Source organism: Centruroides sculpturatus, unplaced genomic scaffold, assembly GCF_000671375.1.
Source record: "Centruroides sculpturatus isolate CEXI.00-Female unplaced genomic scaffold, Cexi_2.0 scaffold1300, whole genome shotgun sequence".
Lineage (NCBI taxonomy): Eukaryota > Metazoa > Arthropoda > Arachnida > Scorpiones > Buthidae > Centruroides > Centruroides sculpturatus.
The window spans coordinates 54652-80239 of record NW_019385442.1 but is presented as its reverse complement, the minus strand read 5'-3'; the positions used below and the strand labels follow the sequence as shown (position 1 = coordinate 80239).

General features: G+C 26.8%; 2 protein-coding genes and 1 long non-coding RNA gene across 8 annotated transcripts in view; all 3 read right to left on the bottom strand.

Moving 5' to 3' along the window:
* Window positions 1–350: 350 nt before the first annotated feature.
* LOC111639055 (group XV phospholipase A2-like) lies at window positions 351–12927 on the bottom strand. Of its 2 annotated transcripts, none has more exons than XM_023384826.1 (7): window positions 12475–12927; window positions 9541–9697; window positions 7099–7217; window positions 5195–5296; window positions 4884–5111; window positions 1906–2200; window positions 351–698 (listed from the first exon to the last, which is right to left on the bottom strand). In XM_023384826.1, exons 1-7 carry the CDS (start codon window positions 12593–12595, stop codon window positions 488–490), a joined length of 1233 nt encoding a protein of 410 aa, XP_023240594.1. In that variant the 5' UTR covers window positions 12596–12927; the 3' UTR covers window positions 351–487. The 2 variants fall into 2 exon arrangements, with proteins under 2 accessions (XP_023240594.1, XP_023240595.1); XM_023384827.1 differs by lacking the exon at window positions 12475–12927 and adding an exon at window positions 10707–10776.
* A 2419-nt stretch (window positions 12928–15346) lies between these two features.
* Window positions 15347–16802, bottom strand: LOC111639057. The gene is made up of 3 exons (XR_002759001.1): window positions 16708–16802; window positions 16496–16563; window positions 15347–15754 (listed from the first exon to the last, which is right to left on the bottom strand). It is a non-coding gene; the product is annotated as an uncharacterized LOC111639057 (long non-coding RNA).
* Window positions 16803–20553: 3751 nt separating this feature from the next.
* LOC111639059 overlaps window positions 20554–25588 on the bottom strand; it is a 23922-nt gene continuing 18887 nt past the window's right edge. For 3 of the 5 annotated variants that reach the window (XM_023384829.1, XM_023384828.1, XM_023384832.1), the window contains 4 exons: window positions 22002–22187; window positions 21404–21437; window positions 21225–21259; window positions 20554–21071 (listed from right to left, as the gene is read on the bottom strand). In XM_023384829.1, coding sequence (XP_023240597.1) covers window positions 20643–21071; window positions 21225–21259; window positions 21404–21428 — 489 coding nt within the window. In that variant the 5' untranslated portion in view covers window positions 21429–21437; window positions 22002–22187 and the 3' untranslated portion in view covers window positions 20554–20642. Of the gene's footprint in view, window positions 21072–21224; window positions 21260–21403; window positions 21438–22001; window positions 22188–22570; window positions 22911–24198; window positions 24274–25588 lie in introns of those variants that run through there. The other 2 variants (XM_023384830.1, XM_023384831.1) reach the window with 2 other exon arrangements.

Sequence of the window (25588 nt, the reverse complement as noted above, 5' to 3'; positions counted from 1 at the left end):
CAGAAAAGATTTAGAAGGAGAATAGAACAGTTTACAGTATTAGCAATAGGCATGCACAGTTACCAGATATACAGATTCCACTAAAAATTTGTGATATCATCCTGGATATTGTGTATGTTATCAATTACATTTTATGACAAATCTAATAAAATTGAGAAATCTCGTTGAGAAAGAGAATAAAATCAATTCAAGATATCTATCAAAAATCAGTGAGATCAGGACAAGAAAAGCTGCATTTGTAACTGCTGCTAACATCAACATATTAGATATGTTGTAATATTCCAAAATGAAAGTATATAAATTTATGAATCTTTTGGGAAAAAATATAATTATTTNTGATACATGTCTAAAAGGTAATGAAAGTTAGTTATTCAATAAGATTTTATAGATATATAAGTTATATATTTATTTAAGCTAGTAGATATATTTAAATGTTGAAAGGAAAAGTAATAACCAAATAACACTTTAAAATCTTTTAATTTCATTATTAATTTCCAACAGCAAGGTTACGAATGTAATCCAAAACTGGTGGATGCTGTAAGATTTTCATGTGATCGATACTTTTGTATTCTCTATAGAATATGTTTGTCCATCTTAAACATCCTCGTAAACTTCTTACATTCACTGTTCCATCACCATCTCCATACTCAAGTTCTGGATAAGAATTAGGAAAACTATCCATATCTTTATAATAAAACCTGTAAACATTAAGAAATACTTCTTATAAATAAATCTAGTTTCTAAAATTTAACATATTAATAAGTAATAAATATATAATACTGTAATTTGAAACAATGTTACCAACAATTGTTTAATAATAGTTATTTCTAAAAAATTCTGTATACTGACATTTAACCTTTCAGCAGTGGGTTAGTCAGGTATGGTGCTATACCTATGTAATGGAGAATAAACATGGGAAATTTTTAAAGTATTTTTTCACACGTTTTTTCTCATAACTGTTTACAAAATCTTTTTCCGAAATGGTAATGTCTAGTAAAGAAATGTTTTTTTTTAATTGTTACATAATTTTTTTTATGTGAATTTTTTTTTGCGGTAGTTTTTGGCAATATCCACAAAAGAATTTTGCAGATATATCTGTCATTCACCAGTGCCATACGATCACCCGACAGATATATCCACTGGTCACTGCTGAATGGTTAATTTAGTTTCACTGTCTTAATTTTCATGAATAAATATATAGGATGCACCAACAATAACTGTCCATAGGAGAGCAATGCTGAAGGTCAAGCTATATGTTAGCAGGGGCTGGGTTTTGTTGCATAAATATTACAATTTCATTTAAGTACAGACTTCATTACTGTCTTGCTGAAAATTGTCACCACTTTGAACATAAGTTGTAACAAAATTTAAATCTGTAATCGTACTTCACCATATTAAATTCTTATCACTTGTATTATCTTCTAATTACCCTTTAATGTGGTTTCACTTTCAATTATCAACACTAAATTTTGGCATTAATGAATTAACTGGAACATTTCCTCTATTCATGCAACAAAACCCAGTCCTGCTGACATACCGCATAAACTTTGCGGCATTACTTTCCTGTGGACATTTATTAATGGCACACACTGTACATTGTTCATTTCCAATAATGTAAAATGATTATTTTTAGTCTATAAAAGTATTCTGATTAAAATAATTCTGCAAAACTATTATCTGTTAAAATTTAGAACTATTATTGGATATTATAATGTGGGTGTTTAAATTAGAACATAACAAAAATGTAATTTCAAACATTTTTATTTATTTAGGCATATTTAAGTTTAAATTATCTTCTTCAATTTCAGGATATTTTACTATGAATATTTAAATTTATTGCTACAATAACTACTTACTAATTATATAAAAATGGAAATATAAATAAAACAAATAATTGATACTTACTGAGATATTGTTTGTAAACCTGTACCATATAAACAATGTATTTCCACACCAGGTGATTCAAGATTATGAATTAATTTATGAGTGTCTAGCCACATATCCCAGCCTGTTTGATATTTAAGATCTTGAAAAAATTTATAATAATTTGAAACAGTGTAGTTACTAACAGGCGTATAGGATAAAACTTCATCTTGTTTCCAAAACTGGTTTGAAGGTAACAGAAAAGCTGTGCTAGGATTAGTTCGTTCTTCACCTCTTACAGTTAGAGAATCAAGTAAAGAAACTCCAAGATTATCACCTTAAAAGGTTATAAATATAACAAAAATTAATATCAAAATAATAATAAAATGTATTTATTAGAGCTTGAAAGATTTCTGCTTTTTGTGTAAAAGAATGAATATTCCTTAGATTTTGAGAGAAATCTAAAGAAATTTGTACCTCAAGTACAAAAAAATTATTTTGACTTCTCTCAATTCATTTTGATTTAAAAGGTAAAATAAACAAATTTCTAAGAAAAATTTTAAGTTATTAGAAGAAATTGCATTCAATCATTTCAGGTTATTTTATCTTTAATAATGATATGATGATGAAGAAGAGGCACATCTTTCATATTCTGTGTAAAAAACTAATTTTGATAGTTTTGGATTAATGCATTTTTAATATAATGTGCTACAGTTTAGTAATATATGTTAGCATAGTTAGAAAAGCATATTTGAAATAATATATTTAAATTGTTAAAATAGCATGTTTTAAGTAAAATAAATAGATTCAGAAAAGAATTAGAAATTAACATGTCCATAAAGCTGTATGAATATTAAACAATCAGTGAAGACTAAATCTGATGTATTGATTCTTGATGATAATTTTCACTATTTGACATTTATAAATTATTATTATTACATGTAAAAGTTTTCAAATGTTTTGAACAATTAGTTTTAATTTTTATTAATTAATAGTTTTATTAAAAATAATGGCAATTATACAATTATATTTTAGATAGTCTTATTAAATTCTAATTGAATCCTTCTTAGTCATTATCAAGAATCATCTAGTTCAAAATAATTTTTTTTAATAATCATTTCTACTATGATGATACATGCAATAGAAAAAATAATAAGCATTTTCTTAGGTGTGTTAATTTCTTAGGGCTAATATTGTTAATGTTTAAATTTAAATGTTCTGTTCGAATTCTCTATTCGATTTTGAATTGCCTGAAGACGGCGTACATATTTACGTTGAAAGTGCTTGCAAGATTAAAATATTTCTTTTAATTCTATTTAACACCTCATAATCTGAAGTTTTTGATTGAATAAGCATTTTCTTATTGCATTCTGACAGTTTAGCATGACTAACACAAATATAATCTATATCTGTTTTGAAAATATAATACAAAATATTAATAACAAATAGCATTACAATAAAAATATTTTTGTGGACACTGGATGCATTTGAAAAACTCTTAAATTTCTTTAAATATTGTCATATGAAATTTGTTGTAATAGAAAATCAATGAATCAATATACTAGTTCATCATATATTGGGTGTGATGAACTAGTATATTGATTAGGCTACTATTTATATCATAGTTTCAAAAATAACAAAAGTTTGTCAAATATGATCAATAAAGTCTTATCTATAAAAACTTTTACATTGTATGAAAAAGAGAAAGAAAAACACAGGTATCTCTTGTACAACACAGTTTTGGAAGTCCTCCATATAAAATTTCACAATTTATAAGTGTAAACTTTGTTATTCAATATTTTTTATGTAAGCAAGCATGCTGTTGTCTCAAATTTGTCCATAGATTTTAGAATATTAAAATTTTCAAATTATTTTATGCTTTTGTCCTGTTTACTTTAATGAAAACTGATAGGACAAGGAAGAAAAAATATGCCCTAACTTTCCTATCAACCAGGTGTTATTATTGTTGCTTTCAGACTTTAGCCCTTAAGACTGACACCATGTTTTCATTTTATAGATTAAATAAACTTACCTAAAAATGTTTAATCTTCATATTTAGAAAAGTTTTATTAAACTTTTTTAACTGTAGGTATCATTTGTAAAAATGAAACAAAATACAGTGGTATCTCAGTACTCAAATAATTTGGTATTTGAACACAAATTCTGGAAAAAGATTGCTTGGTACTTGACTGAACAAATGTGATCAGTAGAACAAATTTTCAATTAATAACATATAAACATTTTTATGAATGACGTTAAAAAATATATGTTTAAATAAGACAATATGAAAATGTTGCTGATACTTCTGATCAAGAACAACAAAAAAGCTGAGATGACAACAATATTTTGTAAAATGTTTGTTTGTTTAGTTATGACAATGCAACACTTAGCGATCTGCCTAGGGGGATGCCTGCTGGGAGATCTTTTTAAGGGAAACTGGCCCCTATTTAGGCGTTACAGACGTAGAGAAAACCTGGAAAACTCCATATGGCCAATCTGTCTGAGCAAGGTGCGAACTCACAACCAAACTCCCAGTGTTCAGAGAACGAAGACCATTTGGCCATTGGTGGGTCAATTTGTAAAATGAAAAACCCTCGTTTAACTAAAATTAATATTAATGCATAATATGGTACTTTTAATTGTGATTGTTAGTTAATTATTTATTGGAAATAAAGTATTGATTGTTTTAATAAACATATTTCTCTTAACAAAAGTATACAATTCTTTTTCATTGCTAACTTCTGGAATGTAACCCTATGTTTTGCATTAGTCCTTTGTTTCATATAGCATAGATTCATATAACACAGCACCTTTTTGAAATGTAACTACTGTCTTATATGAGGGATACATGTACTTCAATTATTAAAAAAATCTAAAACTAATGTTACTTAAGTTTAAATTGTAAAAAATCAGTTATTTTGTATGTCAAAGTCAGATATCACAAATTATACAAGTTTTCATTTATTTATTTGAACTTAAATTATATATAATATAGATGGAATAATATTTATTGTACTTACCAGATGCAAAAGCTTTTAAAGCTTTTACTGCACCACCCCATGGTGCAGCTAGTGTCACAAGTGCTTTGATATATTTATCTTTCCAAGCTAATGTCTGATTATTAAGAAAATATAAAGTAATTGGACAACCTAAACTGTGACAAATCATAAGAATTCTCAAATTCTTATTTATTTTATATGTCTCTTCAATTAATTGTTTAAGTCGTTCATAATATTCTTTAAGTTCATCTGTATTAATAAAACAATTTTAAAGTTTATTTTAATAAATTTAATTGCATTACACTTAAACAATGCAATTTAATAAAACATACTGGGTGCTTTACGGAAATCATAAGGAGCGCCTCTAACATTTACTCCCCGGGTGTAATTAGCTGTTGCTGTAAGTATGTTGACTATCTCATAAAAATAAGAACCTGAAATAATAATAATGAAGAAAATTCATTTTTTTATTTTTCAAAATGAAAAATCATTTAAAAATAAAAATTTTTCTAAACTGACAACAAATACTTGATGATTATTACAAAAACATACAATTAAAATGTATCATAACACTTCAACATTTTATATTAAATGCTGAAGTGTTATGATACATTTTAAGTCATCTTTAATGTTGAAGTGTTATGATATAAACTTTTATTCTGTAAAGTGTAAATCATGTTAGTTCTACAAGAAACTATAATAATTCAACTAAAAAATAACTATCATTAAATTTATAATTTAACTAGCTGCAAGGACCCGCTTCGCTGGGTTTTTATTTGTATGTAATATAGTTTTTTTTATATATATAAAAGACTGTTTTTCTAAGTAATCTAGAATCTAGCTGCAAGGACCCGCTTCGCTGGGCAAAAAGTAACGATAGTGAAGATTAAGATAATTACATTATAGCTAATCTTACCCGTTTTCACAGAATGCAAGAATTAGGTCCCCCGTTTCCAGACTAATTAGAGAATTTTTACGTTTAGTCAAACGAACTATTTTCAACGTTTCTGGAACGTTTACAATCGTTCTATAATCGAACCAATATTCGAATTTTATGTTCGAATTTAATTCGAACAAATTCGAACAAAACATTCGAAATAGAAAGCCACTTTCAACCACTTTTAGCCTCACATCTCCCGCACCCTTATAGCTATCGAGACGCAACCACCCCTATGCACGAATGAAGACTTGGGGCTACCACCACATACAAACACCATTCATGTGCGATGTGTAGTTTTGGCAAAAAAGTGAAATATAGGGACATACATGTCCATTTTTATATATATATATATATATCTTCATGCTACTTGCAATTACTGAATTTTAATCTATTAAAAGCTTAAATTTGTAATAAATTTAAGCTGTCTGATAAGTCTAATCTAGTCATCCAAAACATTGACTTTCCAGAATTTACATCTTTATTATCCTAGTTTCTTCCAGTTCATATAACCTATTTCAGGGGCATTAACAATCAAACTAAAAAAACCCACATTCATTAAAAATCACACCTTCAAGAATATCTGTCAGAAAATAACAGTTTCTAACAAACACCATTTTTTAAAGCAAAAAACCATCCTATTGTCCTTTTAATTTTTCAGAAAAGATTTAGAAGGAGAATAGAACAGTTTACAGTATTAGCAATAGGCATGCACAGTTACCAGATATACAGATTCCACTAAAAATTTGTGATATCATCCTGGATATTGTGTATGTTATCAATTACATTTTATGACAAATCTAATAAAATTGAGAAATCTCGTTGAGAAAGAGAATAAAATCAATTCAAGATATCTATCAAAAATCAGTGAGATCAGGACAAGAAAAGCTGCATTTGTAACTGCTGCTAACATCAACATATTAGATATGTTGTAATATTCCAAAATGAAAGTATATAAATTTATGAATCTTTTGGGAAAAAATATAATTATTTGTATATTAAATAAAATAATAATAATTATTACCTACATTATTTCAAACATGCAGCCTTCAAACAAAATATAATTCCTAAAAATACTGGTAAAACAGAAGAAATATAGAAAATTTTTGAATTCAAATAGATATCATCATCATTTAAAATTTCATAATTTACTATCAAAATATCTTAATTATTGAAATATACATATTGAAATATCATAATTATTACAATTATATACATAAAATATTGATAATAATATATAAAATCAAAATGCTAAGATTTTTTGTGAAGTGACTAAGCAAAGTATAAAAACATTCTTACTTATTTTCGCTCTACTAGGATCTATATATTCTATAGTTGATGTTTCACCAAATCCAGGAATGATAATATCAACACCAGGTGAATTTGATGTAGTTCTTGTTACATTGTTATAAACTAATCTATTTAAAAAATATTAAAAATTAATATACCTGTATGCATATAAATTTAATTTTATATAATTTTCTATCATATAAGTCAACAAATGAGATATTTTGATGTAAGAAAAAAAATCATAATATGAAATAATAAAGATTAAATTTTTATGTAGGAGAATATAAGGATATTTCATGCAAGAGGTAGTTCAAAGCAAGCATCCTCTTTGATCTTCTCACATTAGAAATAGTAGTAATCCATATAATTAATAGAATTTAAAGAATAAAATTCATTATTTGCATTATGCAATATATTTGTAACCAATGAATGGATTTCAATAAAATTTTCAGGGCAGATTGTGTATGTACTGTACAATCTGTTCAGTTACATGGAGTTAATTGCTTTCAAAAATTTACAAAAGTCAATGGCACTTATGACACTCATGACACTCTTGGAATTACCCCATTTGAAGTTAAATCAAGCATTGAGGAGACCTCCAAAAGTGATCTCTCCCAAATCATCCCGTTAATCAGTATCTCTCCTCAACTATCTTCATTACATAGGGAACCTTTTTTTCTTTTCAAACAATATATAAAATTATTGGTGACAAGCATGCTGTTTATGTAACAGATATGCAGAGATAATGTTTGTGTTTTGTGGCTGGAATTACCATGCCCTCCTTTAAAGTTAGAAAAATTTTAAGTTTATACTTAATTTTATGGATAGAGATTCCATCTGAATCTACAGAAAATGCAAGTTATATTATATTACAAATATTATTTACCAAATCAAAAATCTTTAATAAGATTCAAATTAGTTTGATGCACTTTTTAAACAGTATTAGGTCTAAAGCTATTTAATAAAAGAAAGTATAAATGAGCATTTATTGTATTGTATTACATTTTTCAAATTATAAAAACTTTTTGAACAAATGCTTTATTTAAACCATTCAGGGCTGGTTGCATGAATTACTACAGGGATAGTCAACCTTTCTATACCTACCGCCCACTTTCGTATCTTTGTTAGTAGTAAAATTTTCTAACTGCCCACTGGTTCCGCAGTAAGTTAATTTAGCACAACTGCAAAGTACTCATAATTTTTGAGTGGTGATTTAGTAAAATTATGTAGTAAATTTATCTTTTTATTTATATTTTGCATATGTTTATAATATACACAAATTTTTTTGCCAGTGTGACAAGTGTTTTTTTTTTATGCCAAACTGAAAAAAGTAGCTAAATCTGGCAATGCCGACCCCACTATGAAACGAGATCAACTTGAGTGATGGCCACTGTTACAGTACAACCTGCTCTGTCAGTGAGTCATAGATGCACAGTGATAACAGAAAGTAGCTTCAGCATCAGACAAAACCCCTACTGACCACAACGAAAGCTCAAATTGCCCACTAGTGGGTGATAGGGACCAGGTTGACTACCACTGAGTTACTATTTAAACTACAGAAGAACTAACTAAACTATCTGTGGAATAAATTCAACCTTGTCACTAATTTAAAGCAGGGGGTTCAATTTTTTTCTAAAAAAAAGGGCCAAGTGAGCTGTAAAAGATAAAACTGGAAGCCAGGTACCAAAAGATATAGTCAAAAATAAAGAATAAGATTTTCTTATTTCTGAATATCAACAGACATAAACCAATACAAAATTTGCAACTGGTTTTTTGAAAGAATGTCATCAAAATTTGGGATAAATTTTGTGGCACATAGTATTAAAATCTTATTTTTTGTAATCTTCATATCAGAAGAAAAATAAATGGGATAAATGAGATAATAAAATTAGTCAAAAAATTTCTTTGAAAGCTTTATTATGCAAACTCACATAACCAATACTTCATCATTTAAGGTGGTTTGGTTTTATATGCAACACTGTAATTTAGTAAAAAAATAATGTACAGTGCAGTGAATATCATTAACATGAAAAGATACTTGTCTTTTTGTTGCTATTTAGAAAGATATGAAGATTAATTATAATTTAAAGTTTAAAAGTAGCTGAAGTTGAAGTTTAGGTATGTTTACAGCTGGAGTTAGAACCATGTTACAATATATTGTATACTCAAATAACAAATAAATAATAGATAATTTTCCAATTTCTTAATTAAATTATTGATTAAGTTATTTAATTTAATATTCTCATTTCTTTGCATTTCGATAACAACACTTATTGTTTTATATTTCATGTAATTTTGATAAGATGCATTTTTATTTCTTAATATGACTCTATTTATCATCAGAGCTACAAAAATATTTTAATCAATAAGTATTAAATAAAATATATTTTTCTATAAATAAATAAATGAAGCATATTAACAAATAAGAAAATACACGAAACAATACTTTACCTCATATTATCAACCCAACATTCCAGTATATAAGGAATCATTTGCTCTAAGTTAAGCCATAAAGTAAAATAAGAATTCGTTTTTTTGTCACAAAAATAGTGTTTTACATTTGGTTTATTCAACTTTGCCTTAAATTGACTTCCCCCATCACCTGGTACTGTAAATAAACATTTAATAATAACTGTCACAATATCTGTTATACACACAAAATATTAATAATTGTTCTGTAAAATATTATAAATCAGACCAAAATACTGTTAAATAATTAAATCATATTATTGTAATGATTTAATTATATAACAGTATGTTCTAAATCTTTCAAACATAAACTGTTAATCTTCAGAAATGCAATTCAATTACTATGTAAGAACAGATATAAAAAATAGAATAAAAGTAACAAATTCTTTCAATAACCTAAAGATGAACATTTAAAACAGTTTTAATAAATAAACTAAAGTTTTAATGTTTATTTTGCTGGATTTTTATGATGTTTATGTGTTAATTATAACAAAAGTACAGTAATTTTAAAACAATAAAAAGTTGTGAAGAAAGCAACCTTTCCTATAAAAAAAAATGTGTGAATATTTTTTAAATCCACATCTAATTTAAAATTTTAACTAATACAGTAATATTATTACTAAGTAACAATAAAAATTTAATAATAGTCAAATAATAATTCAAACGATTTGCTCTAATTAAAAAAGTTAAAATATAAATGTTGATAAAATTTACTCATTTATTGAAATATATTTTCTTGTACAATTATAATTGTAGACTACAATGCTGTGTATTATGCATTTCCTGTAACACTTAACTACAGATTACAGTTTTGAAATTGCATAATATTCTGGCCATTAGATATAAAAAAAAATTTTTCCTAAGTTAAAAAAAAAGGGCTATCTATTAGCCTTTTATCCCTATGTGATGTGACACAGATGCAATATCTCTGCACGTTACTTGTATCAAACAAATGGCCAATGTCGCTCCACCTAGCCACCTGTCACTTTGCATTTCGAACTTTGAGAACAAAAGGGATTAACTTTTGGAGCATGGAAACAGAAAAAAACAGCACATGGCCTGTTCTTTTTTTTACAATCACAACAATTTTTAACAACGTCTCACATTATGTTATACTAATTTCTGTGATTTCAATTTAAAAACCTTACAATGCCGTGAGTTCAAATGTTATCCAAGTGATGACTTCAACCATTTAAGATCTTTTTTCCATTGTTAATTTTCCATTGTTGTCAAGAGTAATTCTAAATGATTTAAAAAAAAAAAAATAACTGTTCATTTTTACCAATTAGAACAAAATGCTTAATTTTTTATGATTGTTGAATGTAAAACAAATTTTATACCAACAATACATGCTTTAAATGTTGGAATACAGGTACAAATTTGTTTAAAGAAAGGGGAAATGTAACATTGTAAAGACAAAAAAAAAAAAGATTTTTACAATCTTTCTTTGCCACATGGGTTTGAAAGTACTAACTTTTTAATAATGTATTCAAGCATGTGTTATAACAAATGAATGCTTCACAAAACGAAATCATATTGGTGCATCTGCATTGCATTATATGTGTATATATATTATATAGTTAATACAACAGTTTTCAGTTCTGTAGTAAATATCATTATATTAGGTTAAGAATGGTACATTTGGATTTATACACAAAAAAATAAAAATAAAAAAACTAAAAGACACTGAGCAAATAGATGAACAGAAAAGAAATTAATTTATACCTATATCTCTCTAGTAAAAATATATCAATGTTTCTTTTTTGTTATTTAAAAGCATATGGTTTGTGGGTTTGTAGCTGGGACACTAACTCTGCATTTCATACGCATGTACAGTACCATTTGAACAGACAATTATTGAAAGCCAAGTAACGCTGGTGCATACCAGTAACTATAATTATACAAGTATAGTACTATAATGCTATAAAAGCCCTGCACACATCATGCTATAAACTATATGAACTGTGCAGGGTTAAAAACATTACTTTAGATACTGTAAATGCTAACAATAAAAGTCATTGAAATCAGCATAGTTGTTTTTAGAACCTACATTTGAAATGTAAGAACACAAAAAATTATATATTACATTTCTTTTATTTTTATATAGATATCTCAACTGATAATTAAACACTTTAATAAAGTTTGACAATGTCTTAACATAAAAAATCCAGCAACGAGTTGTGTATTATTATTATTATTATAAAATGGAAAAAATCTTCATGTTGAGACAAGTTTTATATATATATATAAAACTTGTATATATATATAAATAATAGTAAAAAACAAAAGTTGTAAATGCTAATAAGAAATAAAATCTTCATTAAGTCTGACCCCACTCAAGATAGGACATGTAATTCCCCAATCCCTAAACCTTTAACCATCAAAATTTAATAGCATCAGTCCCTTTAATACCCAAACCTCCCTGCAAAATTTCAGAAAGTTTTGATGAAAGGCACAGTAATTATTAAGCTTCAAAGTGGATGAACAAAATCATGTCACACACTAATATCCAAACATGCAGGAAAAACCCTACATTTTGTTTTTTTCCTATTTCTTAATGTTTCAAGGCTCCCTAAGTCCAAAAATTTTTAAATCTTTATGGGTTATTTTGGATCATTTCCATACTTTTCCTCTGTCATATACTGTATAACAGCTGGAAAAGTAAAAAGATAGAAAATGTTTTACATACTAAATTTTAGAATAAAATATATTTAAAAACTCTGTACTCTCATAATGTAAAACACTTTCATAACATAACATTCAAAAGTAGAACATACACTTTTTAAAAATGGTTTTAGTTTTATTAATTACCCTATACTTTAACTCAAGCAACAGTATAAATTTTAAAAAATATTTATCCATTATAAGAGTTTATAGAATATATATATTTTTTAAACTTAGTTTTATAACAATTACCTATAACAACAGGACTAGGGGATTCGGGGCTCCGAACAATTTTCAATTTAGCGGCGCATTCTTCTCGACAAGTTAAACTCAAGGAAAATAGAATAATCGATAACAACTTATTAGTTAACATTAGTTATTGTATAGCAAAACAAGCGATGAGATTAAAAACAACAGAGAATTTTACGGAAAACCTTACAGGAATCCCTTTATATGCATTGCTACTGATATGTCATGGAAACAATCAGTAACACGTGCTAATCTGTAAACAATTACTCAGCCAATAAAATTTACGATAATAATCTCAGTTATACATCAAAACCTCGTTTAATCCCTTCGGCGATTAACGTTTTCCAAATAGTACGTTTTCGTCAATTACTTCCATGTAAATTATGCTAAATAATAAATACAATTACAAAACTTTATTTTGCCGCAATACAATCGCACATCATAAGCCATATCGCACGCTTGTTTCTTTATTTTGCTACTAGGGGCGCCTTACACAATAAGGAAGAAAATTTAAATTTCGAAATAGAATAGAATCTCCATATGAATTTATACTACAGTAATATTATACTAATTTCTACTTTTTTCTTTCTTTCCATGTAGAGGAAAGAAAGAAAGAAGTAGAAATTATAATATTTTGAAAAACTATAATCTGGATATATTAGTTAACATAAAAGTGATTTTTAAAAATATTATATTTAATTTCCTGTGACTTGTTTATCTAATTCTTATCAGTTCTTTATCTGGAATTTTGTAATTAATTCTGAAATATAAATAAATTATTCAATTATTCGTTTATTACTTAGTAACATAAACACATACTAGAAACATTCTATATTTAAAATTTATTTTTAAAACAATTAAATTATATTTAGTTTACAAAATTTTAAGGAGAAATACTTTTTGTAGTACAGTATTTTTTCATCTATTTCCGCTTGTGGGCACTAAGAAGGCTTTTTTTCTGTCTATTGTGAGTTCGGCCATGCTTACGATGGAGAAGTGGGGCCTCGAAGATTACCCGTAAAAAGTTCGTGGCGGGTTGCCGGATTCGATGTCGGATCAACCAGAACGACTAGCTAGCGCCTTTGCTGTCTTGGCAATCTTGATAAGAAAGTGTGCAATGCCACAATGTTGTAAATCCGGGAAGATCAAAAAACCACAGGACTTTTTTTAGGAATGGTCATCCGGGATATATCGGACTTTGTACCTCACCACCCAGCTGCTCCATTGTGTGCCTAGCCAAATTCACGATAGGTTTGACTAAAAGATTCTTTTAATGCCTAGAAGGCAAAAAGAGTTTAAAGTATTAAACCATATTAAAAGTTAATTCTTCTTACCTCTGTCCTTACTTTTTATAAATTTCTATTTGTATCCTTGTCTACTTGGACTTTGTTTAGTAAAGGCAGGATTTCCGATTACCATATAGAGATCTTACTTGTTAGTCAAAAAGTCAAAACAAAATATCTTTATTTTCACTTGTACACCTGTCTGTGTTCTGAAGGTCTTCAGCAGATTTACAATATTTTATAACAATTTTTAAAACTCCTCTATTTGCTAATCGGAAACCACACCAGTACAATGAATCCTGTTACCAAACAAGGTCCAATTAGACAAAGATACGAATATATTAAAATTTATTTTAGCCTATCATTGTAATGTTTATCACTGTCAAAGTTATATAAAATCGGGGAGGTGTAGGGTGACCAGGTTTCATCTTAGCTTATATTTTTCACAGGATTCTAGAGAACAAGTATGTATTAAAAGTTTGCTGAGGATCTATCAAAAGGTTTAGAAGTGTACAGAGGACAGACATCTTCAAACATTCTATTTTATATTATATACAGGCTACTGATTAATTATGACACATAACTTGAAAACAATCGAAAACATTTTATTTATTTCTACAGTCTTGAGAGTAATATGATTTCATGTTTTACTTCCGCTATTCCGTTTCCATATACAATGGAATAATGTTTTTTATTCATTGATTCCATTCCTTAACTGCATCTAGGCAGTTTCGAGGAATCATTCCGTCATAACAGCTTCGCACTCGGAACAGTTCCAGCTCCAGAAGCCGAATAGGATTTCCCATCTCTAGTGACTAACACGAGTGCGCATATCAGGGAATCGTCATATTTTCGTCATTAAATTGTGACGTAAGTGCAATCACCACACGACGTAGTCGCTTGGTATCGCATTTGAACGTGCTTATTTTGTTATTTTTGTGACGTTATCGGAAGTTTAAGTGTGAGTTATGACATCTAAGCAGAGAAAATTGTTCGTGACGGCCGAAAAACAATATTAAACGGAGTTGAAGGCCGAAAGCAAACATGTACAATAAAGAAAACTGACTGAGGGGAAAACACGTGATTCTATAAACAATAAATTCAATTTAGTGACACAGCATACATTTGTAAGTATATTTATATATTATCTTTAATATTGAGTATAATAACAAGTCCAGATTTGTATATAAATTGTCTAAGTAATAGGTTTTTTACATATTTACACATTAGAGGCCTATGTATAATATATAATATAATGACAAAGGGATTGCCCTGTTTTGCTAGAACACATCAAAATAATTTAAAAAGGCATGTGAGAATATAAGCCTGAAAGGTTGCAACTGAAGAGAAATGCGAGTAAATGTCTACAATTGATAGTGCTTCTAAAAGTGTATATTATGCAATTTATATACAAAGCTGAACCTGTTCTTATACTCAGTATTAAAAATAATATATAACATATAGGTTTAAAATCCTTTTTCCAAACTTCCGAAAACGTCCAAAATACGAAAGTTTTTTCAATGCCGATACGACGCGCAAATAGAAAATTCCACAAAGCACTGGGAATGTGTCAGTGTTCTCCACAGATTCTTTTTGCACTTCCGGTCCCAAGCATTTCGGGTAAAAGATGCACCGGAAAGTACACGTTTGTATTTTCAAATGTATGCCAAATAAATGCCGTGTCACTGAATTGAATTCATTGCTTTTAGTGTCTCATGTATTTTCCTGTTAGAAACGTTGACACAATAATTTTTGTTGCATTTGATGATAAGAAATAAAATTCTTACAAAATATGGAAGTAAACACACAGAATCTTTAATTTAAGTGTGATTTTAGGGTCTTCCTGATTCTCCTTAATTGTCACTCACTTTCCACTCACCTCTGAGATGACTTGTATTGATCGTTTGTTTCTGAATACCGTTTTGAGTGAATAAGTTGCATGAATGTAAGATAAAAGAGAGTAGCTCTTGAGTCATGTTTCTTAATTCCACTTTAAGTATCTGAATTTAAAATAAATCAATAAATAGTGAGTAAATTAATTTCTAAATAAATTTTTTTTGAAGTATTAATTTAAATTTATTAAAATCTGATAGATGAAACACATTTATTAGAAAGATGTATCAAATATTTAACTTAATTTAAATGTATTTTGGCTTTTGACAGTGTTCCAAATTTGGAATTTCTAATTAACTGTTATTGTTAAAATACTGCATTTCATTCCTTTAATTTATTATCCGCAAAATAATATTTAATAAGTAAATGATGTCCTCTAGTCTATATCACACATTTATTTTCTGTAATTTATTTATTTAGAATTTTTTATTTTATATATATTTTACAAAAATGAAATGTTGGAACTACATGGTCTTTTGATAATTTAATTTTAATTTTTACCGATGAATATGCTTCATTAACATAGCATTTTCATCAAATCCAGATTGTTTTCAGACTTTATGAACACCCCGTATTAAATATTTTAAATTATTTGGTATGATTTTTAATATTTTTAAATTAAATTAATTTTAAATACTGTATTAATAAACGGCTGATAAAGTAAACTGAAAATAATCGAGTAACCATAAAAATTTTGCCATTTACAAAAAAAACACCCCTCCCTAGAAACGAAATTAATATCGATAACAATAATTTTAAAATATACTTTGCATTATTATATTACATTCTATATTACATAATAAAATTAATAGACTTATTATCTGATAAAATTAATATATGATAAATACCTTAGTCAGGTGGTCATGTCTCACCGAAAATTGTAATCTGTTATTCACTTTGCATATTACGTACAAGTCTACAATTCCAAAGAATGGAATTTTTGAACTTAGTAAATTAAAGAATTAATCAATTTTATTAATTATCTCTCTAAAATTTAATCTTATATTAATTATCATAAAATTATATTATATCTTTTATTTAGTTTTACAAAAATAAGCACCTGTTATCGCTTATCAAGACAAACTTAAATAACTTAAAGTTTTTATAAAGATTTTAAAATAGAACAGCTATAAAAATGCGATTTTTGAAAGTAAGTTGTTCTTACGATGCAAGCTCTAATTTCCATCTTTCTATGTGTATAATTCTGTGTTTGAATTGACTCTTTTAAATATTTTTATTCACAATAAAAGTCAAATATAGGATTATACAGTTTGTTTTCTAATAATTAAAACGTAAAGCATAGATTAGTATAGAAAACAGCTCCGGTAGTCAGTATTCTGCAACTGATGATCGGACCTAGTATAATTATTAGACTACACCAGGAGCGGCGAACCTATGGCACACGTGCCAAAAGCGGCACATCTGGAGAAATCATCTAGCACATAACGTATCATACAATTTCCGTGTATCACCTGATCATCCTTTTTTCAATCAGATTCTTTATATTTATTCTGATTCAAATATATTTACTGGTGTTGGTGGAAAGCTATGTCATTGCATGAAAGCGATGTATAAGAATAGTGGCACCTTTGAAAGGAGGAAATAGAACATATTAACCTACTTTCTTAACCATTATAGTAATATCTACGATATATCATACATATATCTTGGCATGTATAAACTGTACATGCCAGGATATATGTATGACATACACTGTATGTCATACAGTATATATTAAAATTCTTAACTTCACTAGTGTTTAGTAATTTCAATATAAGTATATACCAAAGATAATAGAATGGAATAAATATCAATAGATTGAAAGTAAAGAATGTAAAAGTTTATTCAGACTGGATTTTTCTTTGTGCTGTTATCTGTTTGATCATGATTGTTCAAATTGTTCAGTATGCAGTATATAATGAACAATTTTTATAACAACTTCCAGGCATACGCCTGTTTTTCTAACATATTTTTTTACTTTTTATATCAAATTTTATTCTTGAAAAATAAGTTAAAATTGAAGTTTATAAATAGTTTTATACTTTTAATTAAGTCAACATTGCATCTATTTTTTCTGGTCTAGACGTACTGTGCATCATCAAAAACAAATGCTCAATATGGACGTTAGATGGATGAAGAATGCTCGTTGCAAATGATACTAATTTATATAGTGAATTTAGTGACGAACAGTTCTTGAAAATTTTACACCACTTCTCATTTACATTGCTCAAATAAGGTTAATTTCAGATTACATTAAATTTTCATTGAGAATTACATTGAGATTTAAATATGTCAATATATTCTGTTTATCTTAAAATTAAAGTTTCCAGATCTCAGCAATAATTTCTCCGATAGGCCAGTTAAGTTTTCAGAAAAATCAAACTATTTTACTAGATACAGCATCAATCGTTACTTGGTAAAATATTTAAAATGTCTTCTTCATATTTGTTTCGTTTGTAATTATCAAAAATTTTATACTTTAGAAGATACGTTGTAATATAATGAAAATATAAACAAATATTAACTATAAAAACTTCTAATAAAAACTTCTTTATGTGCAAAAATACAGTAATTTTCTACAGAAATAGATTAAATGGTAATAATTCATGGGATAGAGTATTTTACTGTAAAATAATGTAAAAGCAGTAATTCTGAATAGCAGAGCATGTGTAAAAATAAAAGACAAAATGTAGTATTCAGGAGAGTATGAGGCAGGGAAGTGTGATGTCTCCAAGGCTGTTTAATGTGTACACGAATGCATGTATGAAAAGAGCTAGAATACCTAAGAGTGGAGTGAGAATTGGAAATAAATACATATCTTGACTGTAGCTGTACGTAGACGATACCGTGCCGTTAGCGAAGAGTAACGAAGAACTATAGATCCTTGTGTCGAAGATGGCCGAAGCATGTAAAGAGTTGTGTTTGAATGCCTGTAACACAAAGATGGTTGTCTGGAAATGACGGAAAACAAACAGAATATGAAAATAAACGAGAAGGAATTGCTGAATAGAATATAGAGTGGAACAGAGTTGTTGTAAAGATATTATGTTTTGTACTGGATACAGTATAGTTCTTCGAAAGAGTGGAAAGAAAGCAAAACAGGGAAGCAATCAGAAAATCCTGGTTGGAACAAAATGATAAGTATTTGGAGTGAAAGATTATGATCATGAGAAGTGTGGGAAAGTGTGCTAGGAGAGAAATGAAGGTAGCAGAAACAAAAGAGGTATGAGGGAGTGAATGTCTGCAGGGATATGATAAATGGATGCGTGTGATCTTTCTTGCCTGCTGCCTATCCCTTTCTGGAAAATAGATATGATGATATGTATATAAATATTAAGTAAAAAATATTTACATCTCTTTATAAAATGTTTAGTTTTACATTGATAATAGATGCAATTATTGAAATATTTTTTAAAAATATAGTAGGCCTATACTTAAAATAATAATGGATTTTGTTCACGTTTATTCATAAATTCTATTATCAACATTATTGAAAAAAATTTGTTAGTTGTGAAATAAAATATCATGTAACATAAAGAATTGAGGATCGTTGTAAATCTGATATTTTAATCTATCGTATTTTTGTTATAAATAAATAAATAAATGCATGCATTCATTTACAAATTAATAAAATTGTCTTAAAATAGTTAATATAAGATAAAAGTTCATAAATTTTTAAGAAGATTTCTATTAATCACGTTATCAAATATTTTTAGCCACTTGATTAGAATGATCGTCGGGTCTCAATTCTGGCTTTCTGGTTTTGATTTCTAATGAACTTTGAGGTAAAGGACCTCAAACAAATTTCGATTCAGTAAACAAAAGAGTCTACAAATAAAATATTGTTTGCTATTTTCTTAGAGCTAACAATTATAATGTTGTAAAGATATTGTTTTGTACTACATTGCTGGCCAAGTAAAATGCAACACGTGCAATATCTAGAGTTCTACGTGGTGTTGCATTTTACTTGGCCAGCAGTATAGAAGAAAATTACTTATACAATCAAACATGGAAATAGCATCATTCTCTTAAATATCCAGTGAATACTTGTGAAGGGATCGTCTCCAAAAATATCAAATGCAGTATCTGTAAATTACTAAATGTACAGTTTTTCATTGCAAACGTTATTTTCTTATCAGTAATTCATGTAAATTTCAAACTATCAAAGTCAAACTTACATGGAAATTTCATTACTGCATAGAATTCAGATTGAAACTTTTTAATTTAACACCACAATAGATTTAATGCCAAGTTTCAAGGCAAACAAATGTTGGCGCTAAATCGAAGTTTGACTTATCCATTTTCGTTAAATAAATCTTATATATATAATATATAAGATTTATTTAACAATTTATTTTTAAGAGATATATATTGAATAGAATTTATTTATGGAGGGTTCAACCCATCACAAGCGAGAATAGATGTATACATATATAACTTATATATGATCTCACTTGTCTATGATGGGTTGAGCCCTTCATAAATTCTATTCAACGAGCTCTATTCTTTGCTGTTGAAAATAAATCTTCATAGCTTTGAAAGTGGGTTGCAGTTTTTCATCCTTTCCTTGTATAACTTGTATTAAATATCTTTTTAATTAAAATTTTATTAGAATTTTAAAAAGTTGAAGTTATATTTTAACTGACAAAATTAAGAATATTTTAAAATATGAATTTCTTTTAAAATATTTTATATCTTCAATTTTTTAAAATTCTAATTCAGAGATATTTTTAGTATAGGCCTATATTATTCGAGCTCTCTTAATTTTAATGAATTTCACTTATTAAAGATACAAATTGACAAATAATTTTTTATTTGTATTTGTGTACAATAAAAAATGCAATTTGTTGAAGTAATTATATATTCATTTATAAATATATATATTTCAACACTTGAGCATGTTACATCAAAGTTTACAATTGCTCAATAGCTAGATAATATTATATTATAATGGGAAAATGCCATCACCGAATTTTTAATATAAATTTTTAAATTTTATCCCTGAAATCCTGGTCGTCTTGGCGGTGGAATCCTTGGAGGTGGCGGTGGAGGTTGAAATGGTCGGTCAGCTTTTGCTGCTTCCGCTCTTACTATATCTTGATCTGTTAAGAATAATGCATTTGGGTCTCCAATTCTTTCATTCAGATAAAAAAATTCTGGTGCTCTTTCGCAAAGAACCGCATCTTCTGGGAAAGCACATGTTTGAGTTAATTGGTCAAATATTGTTTGATTTCCACAAATAAAACTCCACTGTCGAGTTCTTGGCTCTTTCCCTTCTTCGAATGATGTATGGCAAACGTGGAAAATTTGACAATGATTTTCTACATCAGCAAAATAACCATCTTTATCGCAAAAGAAATTTGTTCTGATCGAACCAATTAATAAATGTGCGCCGTCAGGGAGTTCGTATGCTTGTCTTTTTCTCTAAAATCAAAGTTACTAATTATTAAAATGTTTACTTTTATTATAAGAAAATTTTTAAATGAATAGTCAAACATATTTTATTTCTTAAATTTTGATTCATTAAAAAATAAAAATAAAAATTATTCTATGAAATAAATATTAATCAACACTCACCCTTAGCTTTGTTGTCAAAGCTAAACTGACAGCAACTAAAAACATTAAAAATTGTATATATATAATACTTAATTAAATTTTTTTCTATAATTAGGAATTATATACAAATATTAAAAATGTTAAGATTTTAAAACGTTATAAAGAAACTTTAGAGTATTAAATTAGAGTATTTAACTTACTTAACAATATCAAAAGCACTTTCATGTTTCGGGTCTACAATAAAAATTCAAAATAAAAGTTATGTATTAATTAGATTAAGTATTAAAATTAATCAAAATAAAATAATTAAATTAAGGATTTTCTGATTAGTGTATATTTAAATTTTATAAATTATTTTTATATTGTTAGCTTAATTACTAAATTATTATATAGTCTATACAATTATTAAACATTAGTTTCGTTACAGTAGCGTTAAAATTATTAAAATAAATTTAACTATTTTTAATGAAAAATTAAACAGAATTTTTATTTAAAATACTTAAAATTATATTATAATATTTCATTTTTGTTTAATTAATTATATATAGACTATTAATTTATAAAAAACATATAAAAAATAAATTCACTTAAATCTATAAAATTTAAACTGTGTGAATTAAATAAAATTATATAAAAATTTAGTTATAAAATAATATATCTTTAAAAACTATTTTTACTAGTCGAAAAACTGGATGTACTATTAAAGAAAAATGTAAGAAGTTTTTAAAAATTAAATAGGCCTGTATACTTCAAACATAGAAGTGATAGGGTTATATATTTGAATATTCTTTTACTTACCAAATTTTGTCCACTTTTCGTGCAACTTGGGAAGCTAAATACATTTTTATAGCCGGAGAAAGGATTTCCATAAAGCACCGAAGAGCCAATCAGGTAACTGGAAGAGTAAATGGGTCATGAGGAAGATACTGAAGAGATGGTATGACACCTTCTTGTCATTTCATGCGCGTATCAGGACAGCAGGTGCTAAAATAAAAAGGGTTCGATTATATATATTTTTTTGATTAATATATATTTTTATAATGTGCTGTTTCTATTTATTTATTTACAGAACGTACAGTTAATTAATCGAATTAATTTAAAGATTTTAAATATTAAGAATACTTAGAATAAAATTTATTATTCTTGTAGAGAAGAACAATAATTCCCTATTAAAAGTTGTTTCTACAAAGAATTATTTCATATATATTTATTATTTACAGAAATTTGATTAATAGTAGAAAGCATTTAAACGTTATAATTTTCTTTTTTTTTCAAAACTACATTAATTAATTTTGTAAATCACTTGTCTCCATTTTTTTATCTTTTTTTATATTAATTTAAAGGCTATTTTATTTTAAAATCCATACTTATTTTCTGGATTCGGTAAGCTTTCAAATCCCATTTGTAGATTAGCTACGAGTTAAGCATTCGGATGCAGAACCTAATTACGCGTTAATAATAAATTTAAAACAGAAAAAAACGAAAGCAAAATTATGCTAAACTTTCGAAAATCGTAGCGACTTCACCCGGAAATCGTATAATTGGATGACTTTCCCTTCACCCTATGAGTTCACAGGACTCGTGACCCATATTCGTACTCTTTATGATAAAAGCACCACCCCAAATTTAAAAAGAGCAGCAAGAATGTGACACAAATCGAATAAATTATGACTAAAGTGCAATATGGAAGTTTCTTTTTATGTCGTATTTTTTACAATCAACAAATTTCTAAAAAAGAAGGAAGGATGAAAAGAGTTTATAATGGATACAAAAACTTAAGATTTAAAAACGTAACACCGCATCAATTCTACATTTTTTCCCCTTTTGAAATTAGCTGAAACAAAATTTTTGAATAATTATTAATTTTATGATTCAGATTAACAATAGGACTTTATCATTTTCCTGTTTCTTCCTAAATTTTAAACTTATTTAGTTCATTATTTAAAATATTCCTATTTATAAATATATATATTTTAATGTTTATTTAACCTCATTATTTGTTTTTTTAACCTCCTTTATATGTTTTTCTAATTTTGTAATTTTATAATTATAATTATTCTATAATCATCTTTATTTGTAATGTTTCATCTCTTGTGTATAACTAGAAACAATCCAAATATCTGACAGCCGCTATGCAACAAAAAGACGTACAGTTCAGGCTTCCTTGCATTGCAAGAATTATGTAAATTATCTTTTACCTCGCCTGTAATTGTATATATAACTGGGTATTCATAAAAATGTAAATTAATTTTCTCCACCGTCTAAACGTTATATACAAAAATTAATTTATGTTTTCATGAAATGTGTTTTACTCGATTTTAAAAATGGCGCCGTGGACCTTTTTTTTCTTGTTTTTATAACTAGAAATATTGCTTTAATCCTTAAATCGTTATTAAGTAGGTTAATATTACTGAACAAATTTCTTCCTCTTCCATTTTGAGCGAGCATGCACTGTAAATAAAGCTACTAACATTTGTCAACGTTATCAGATGAAAATACAGGTCTACTATATAATATATTAACTTCTATATTTATTATTATTATTATTACATTGTATTTGTTTTAAAATATTTTAATATGGAAGCTCAAAAATTAAACATATAATATTTTTAATTTTAAAATTAATTTATTAATAAATTCAAATAAATTAATTTTACACGATACAGTACTTGATATAATAATAATATTTCTTAATATTTTATACAAACACAAAAAGTGATGATTTGTTTTTAATTAAATTTGCTTTTGCAAATCGATATCGCGGTTTAATCAAAATTTGTTCTTAAAAACAAGCTTGTTATTAAGTTATTTTTTAGATCGAATGCAAAATAGAAAGTAAGATAAACGTTAATTGAAACAAATACATCGAGTGATTATAAATCTGCGTATCGTGAATTTTATTTCTATTTCAATAGAGAGGTGTGTTTTAGTCAGTAACAGAAACAGATATTCTCATTGGTTATTTATTAACTTATTTGAGGGTTATTTTTCTAACCTTTATTCCTTGATAAAGCAGAGCGAGATGTTTTGTCTATTATCTTGCTTAGGTTTATTGTTTTTATTATCTTTATTAATTTGGGTTATCGCATTTGCAGATAGATAATGAAATGAAAATAAAAAGTTATGATGACTTTTCAATAAGCGTTTTTCTCTTTTTATTAATAATTTAAATATATAATTAAATTCAATTTTGTAAAAATGTTAGAAAGGTTTAATTACATTATTTTCTTGCGTTTTTTTTTTTTTGCAAATAAAAATTATTTTTCTTGCTTTTAACATTAGAACCTAAAATTTAAAGCTTAGATCTTCAATAGATTCAGAGGATAATAGGCCTATATAATATATATAATGTACTGTACAGTACATATATACATACGTAAAAACATAGGACAGACAAAGAAAAAAAACCCATTAAAAATTGATGTTTTATTTGTTTTTAATTGATGTTTAAAATAAATGTTTTCTTCATTTTAATTACTTTATAATGTAAAGGTAAATGATAATAATTTAATTATAAAATTTAACCAATTTTCACTTACTAATTTGATATATAAAAACTTTTTTAACTTAAAAAAACACCCTGTAAATAAATAAAAATAAATTATAATTATCCGAATTTTATTATTAAGAAGTTTTATCAATTGTAATAAAGTTTATTTAATTTCATATTAAATTGAAGTTAAATAAGGAAACAAAAAATGTGAAAAGTTAAATATAAATTCTACGATTTTTAATTTAATTTAAAATTGTAGGATTTATATTCAGGTGTTTCAGGCTTAAATTTTATAAATTAATTCTATAACAATTCAAAGAATATTTAATTAAAATGTTTTTTCCCTAAAAACAAAATGCATATTTATTATTGTTTAATTCTTGTATAAATTAAGTCGTCTTTATGAAAGCAAGATGCGTAGAAATGATATGAAGTTTACAAATGATAATTTCATATGCAGAAAGTATGCATGATTCCAATAAGAATCAACTAATTTTCCATAAAACACCTACGCTTCTGTATAACATAAACAAAGGTTAAAATGTTGAAATTTGATCATTTGCATAAAACTGCGAAAATCAAGATCGAAATCGTTATTTGTTTAATTAAATCTGCACCTTTTCATTTCTGCGATGATATAAATGTAATGCGCTGTAATTCATGAGATTTTAATGAAGTTTATAACGCTATAATTTTCATTGAATATCTAAATTAAATATGATAATATTATTTCCTAAGAATATTCGTGAGTCCTTTTTTGTCAAGATAACTAGTTACATGATTGATGATCTCAGCAGGTGAAGAGAAAAATGAAATATTGTAAAAAATTAATTTTTTATGTTTGGCATAAATATTTCACCTTTAATCTGTTTATATACCTGATCATCCTTTT

Bases quoted from the DNA above. Each gene is read 5' to 3' on its own strand.
- LOC111639055 (XM_023384826.1), bottom strand. From the start codon at position 12,595: ATGTTAACTAATAAGTTGTTATCGATTATTCTATTTTCCTTGAGTTTA. The intron at 5,112-5,194 runs GTATGTTTTATT...TTATTAATACAG, and splicing joins TGATTTCCGTAAAGCACCCA to ATGAACTTAAAGAATATTAT. The intron at 699-1,905 runs GTAAGTATCAAT...TAATGTTTACAG, and splicing joins GGTTTACAAACAATATCTCA to GTTTTATTATAAAGATATGG.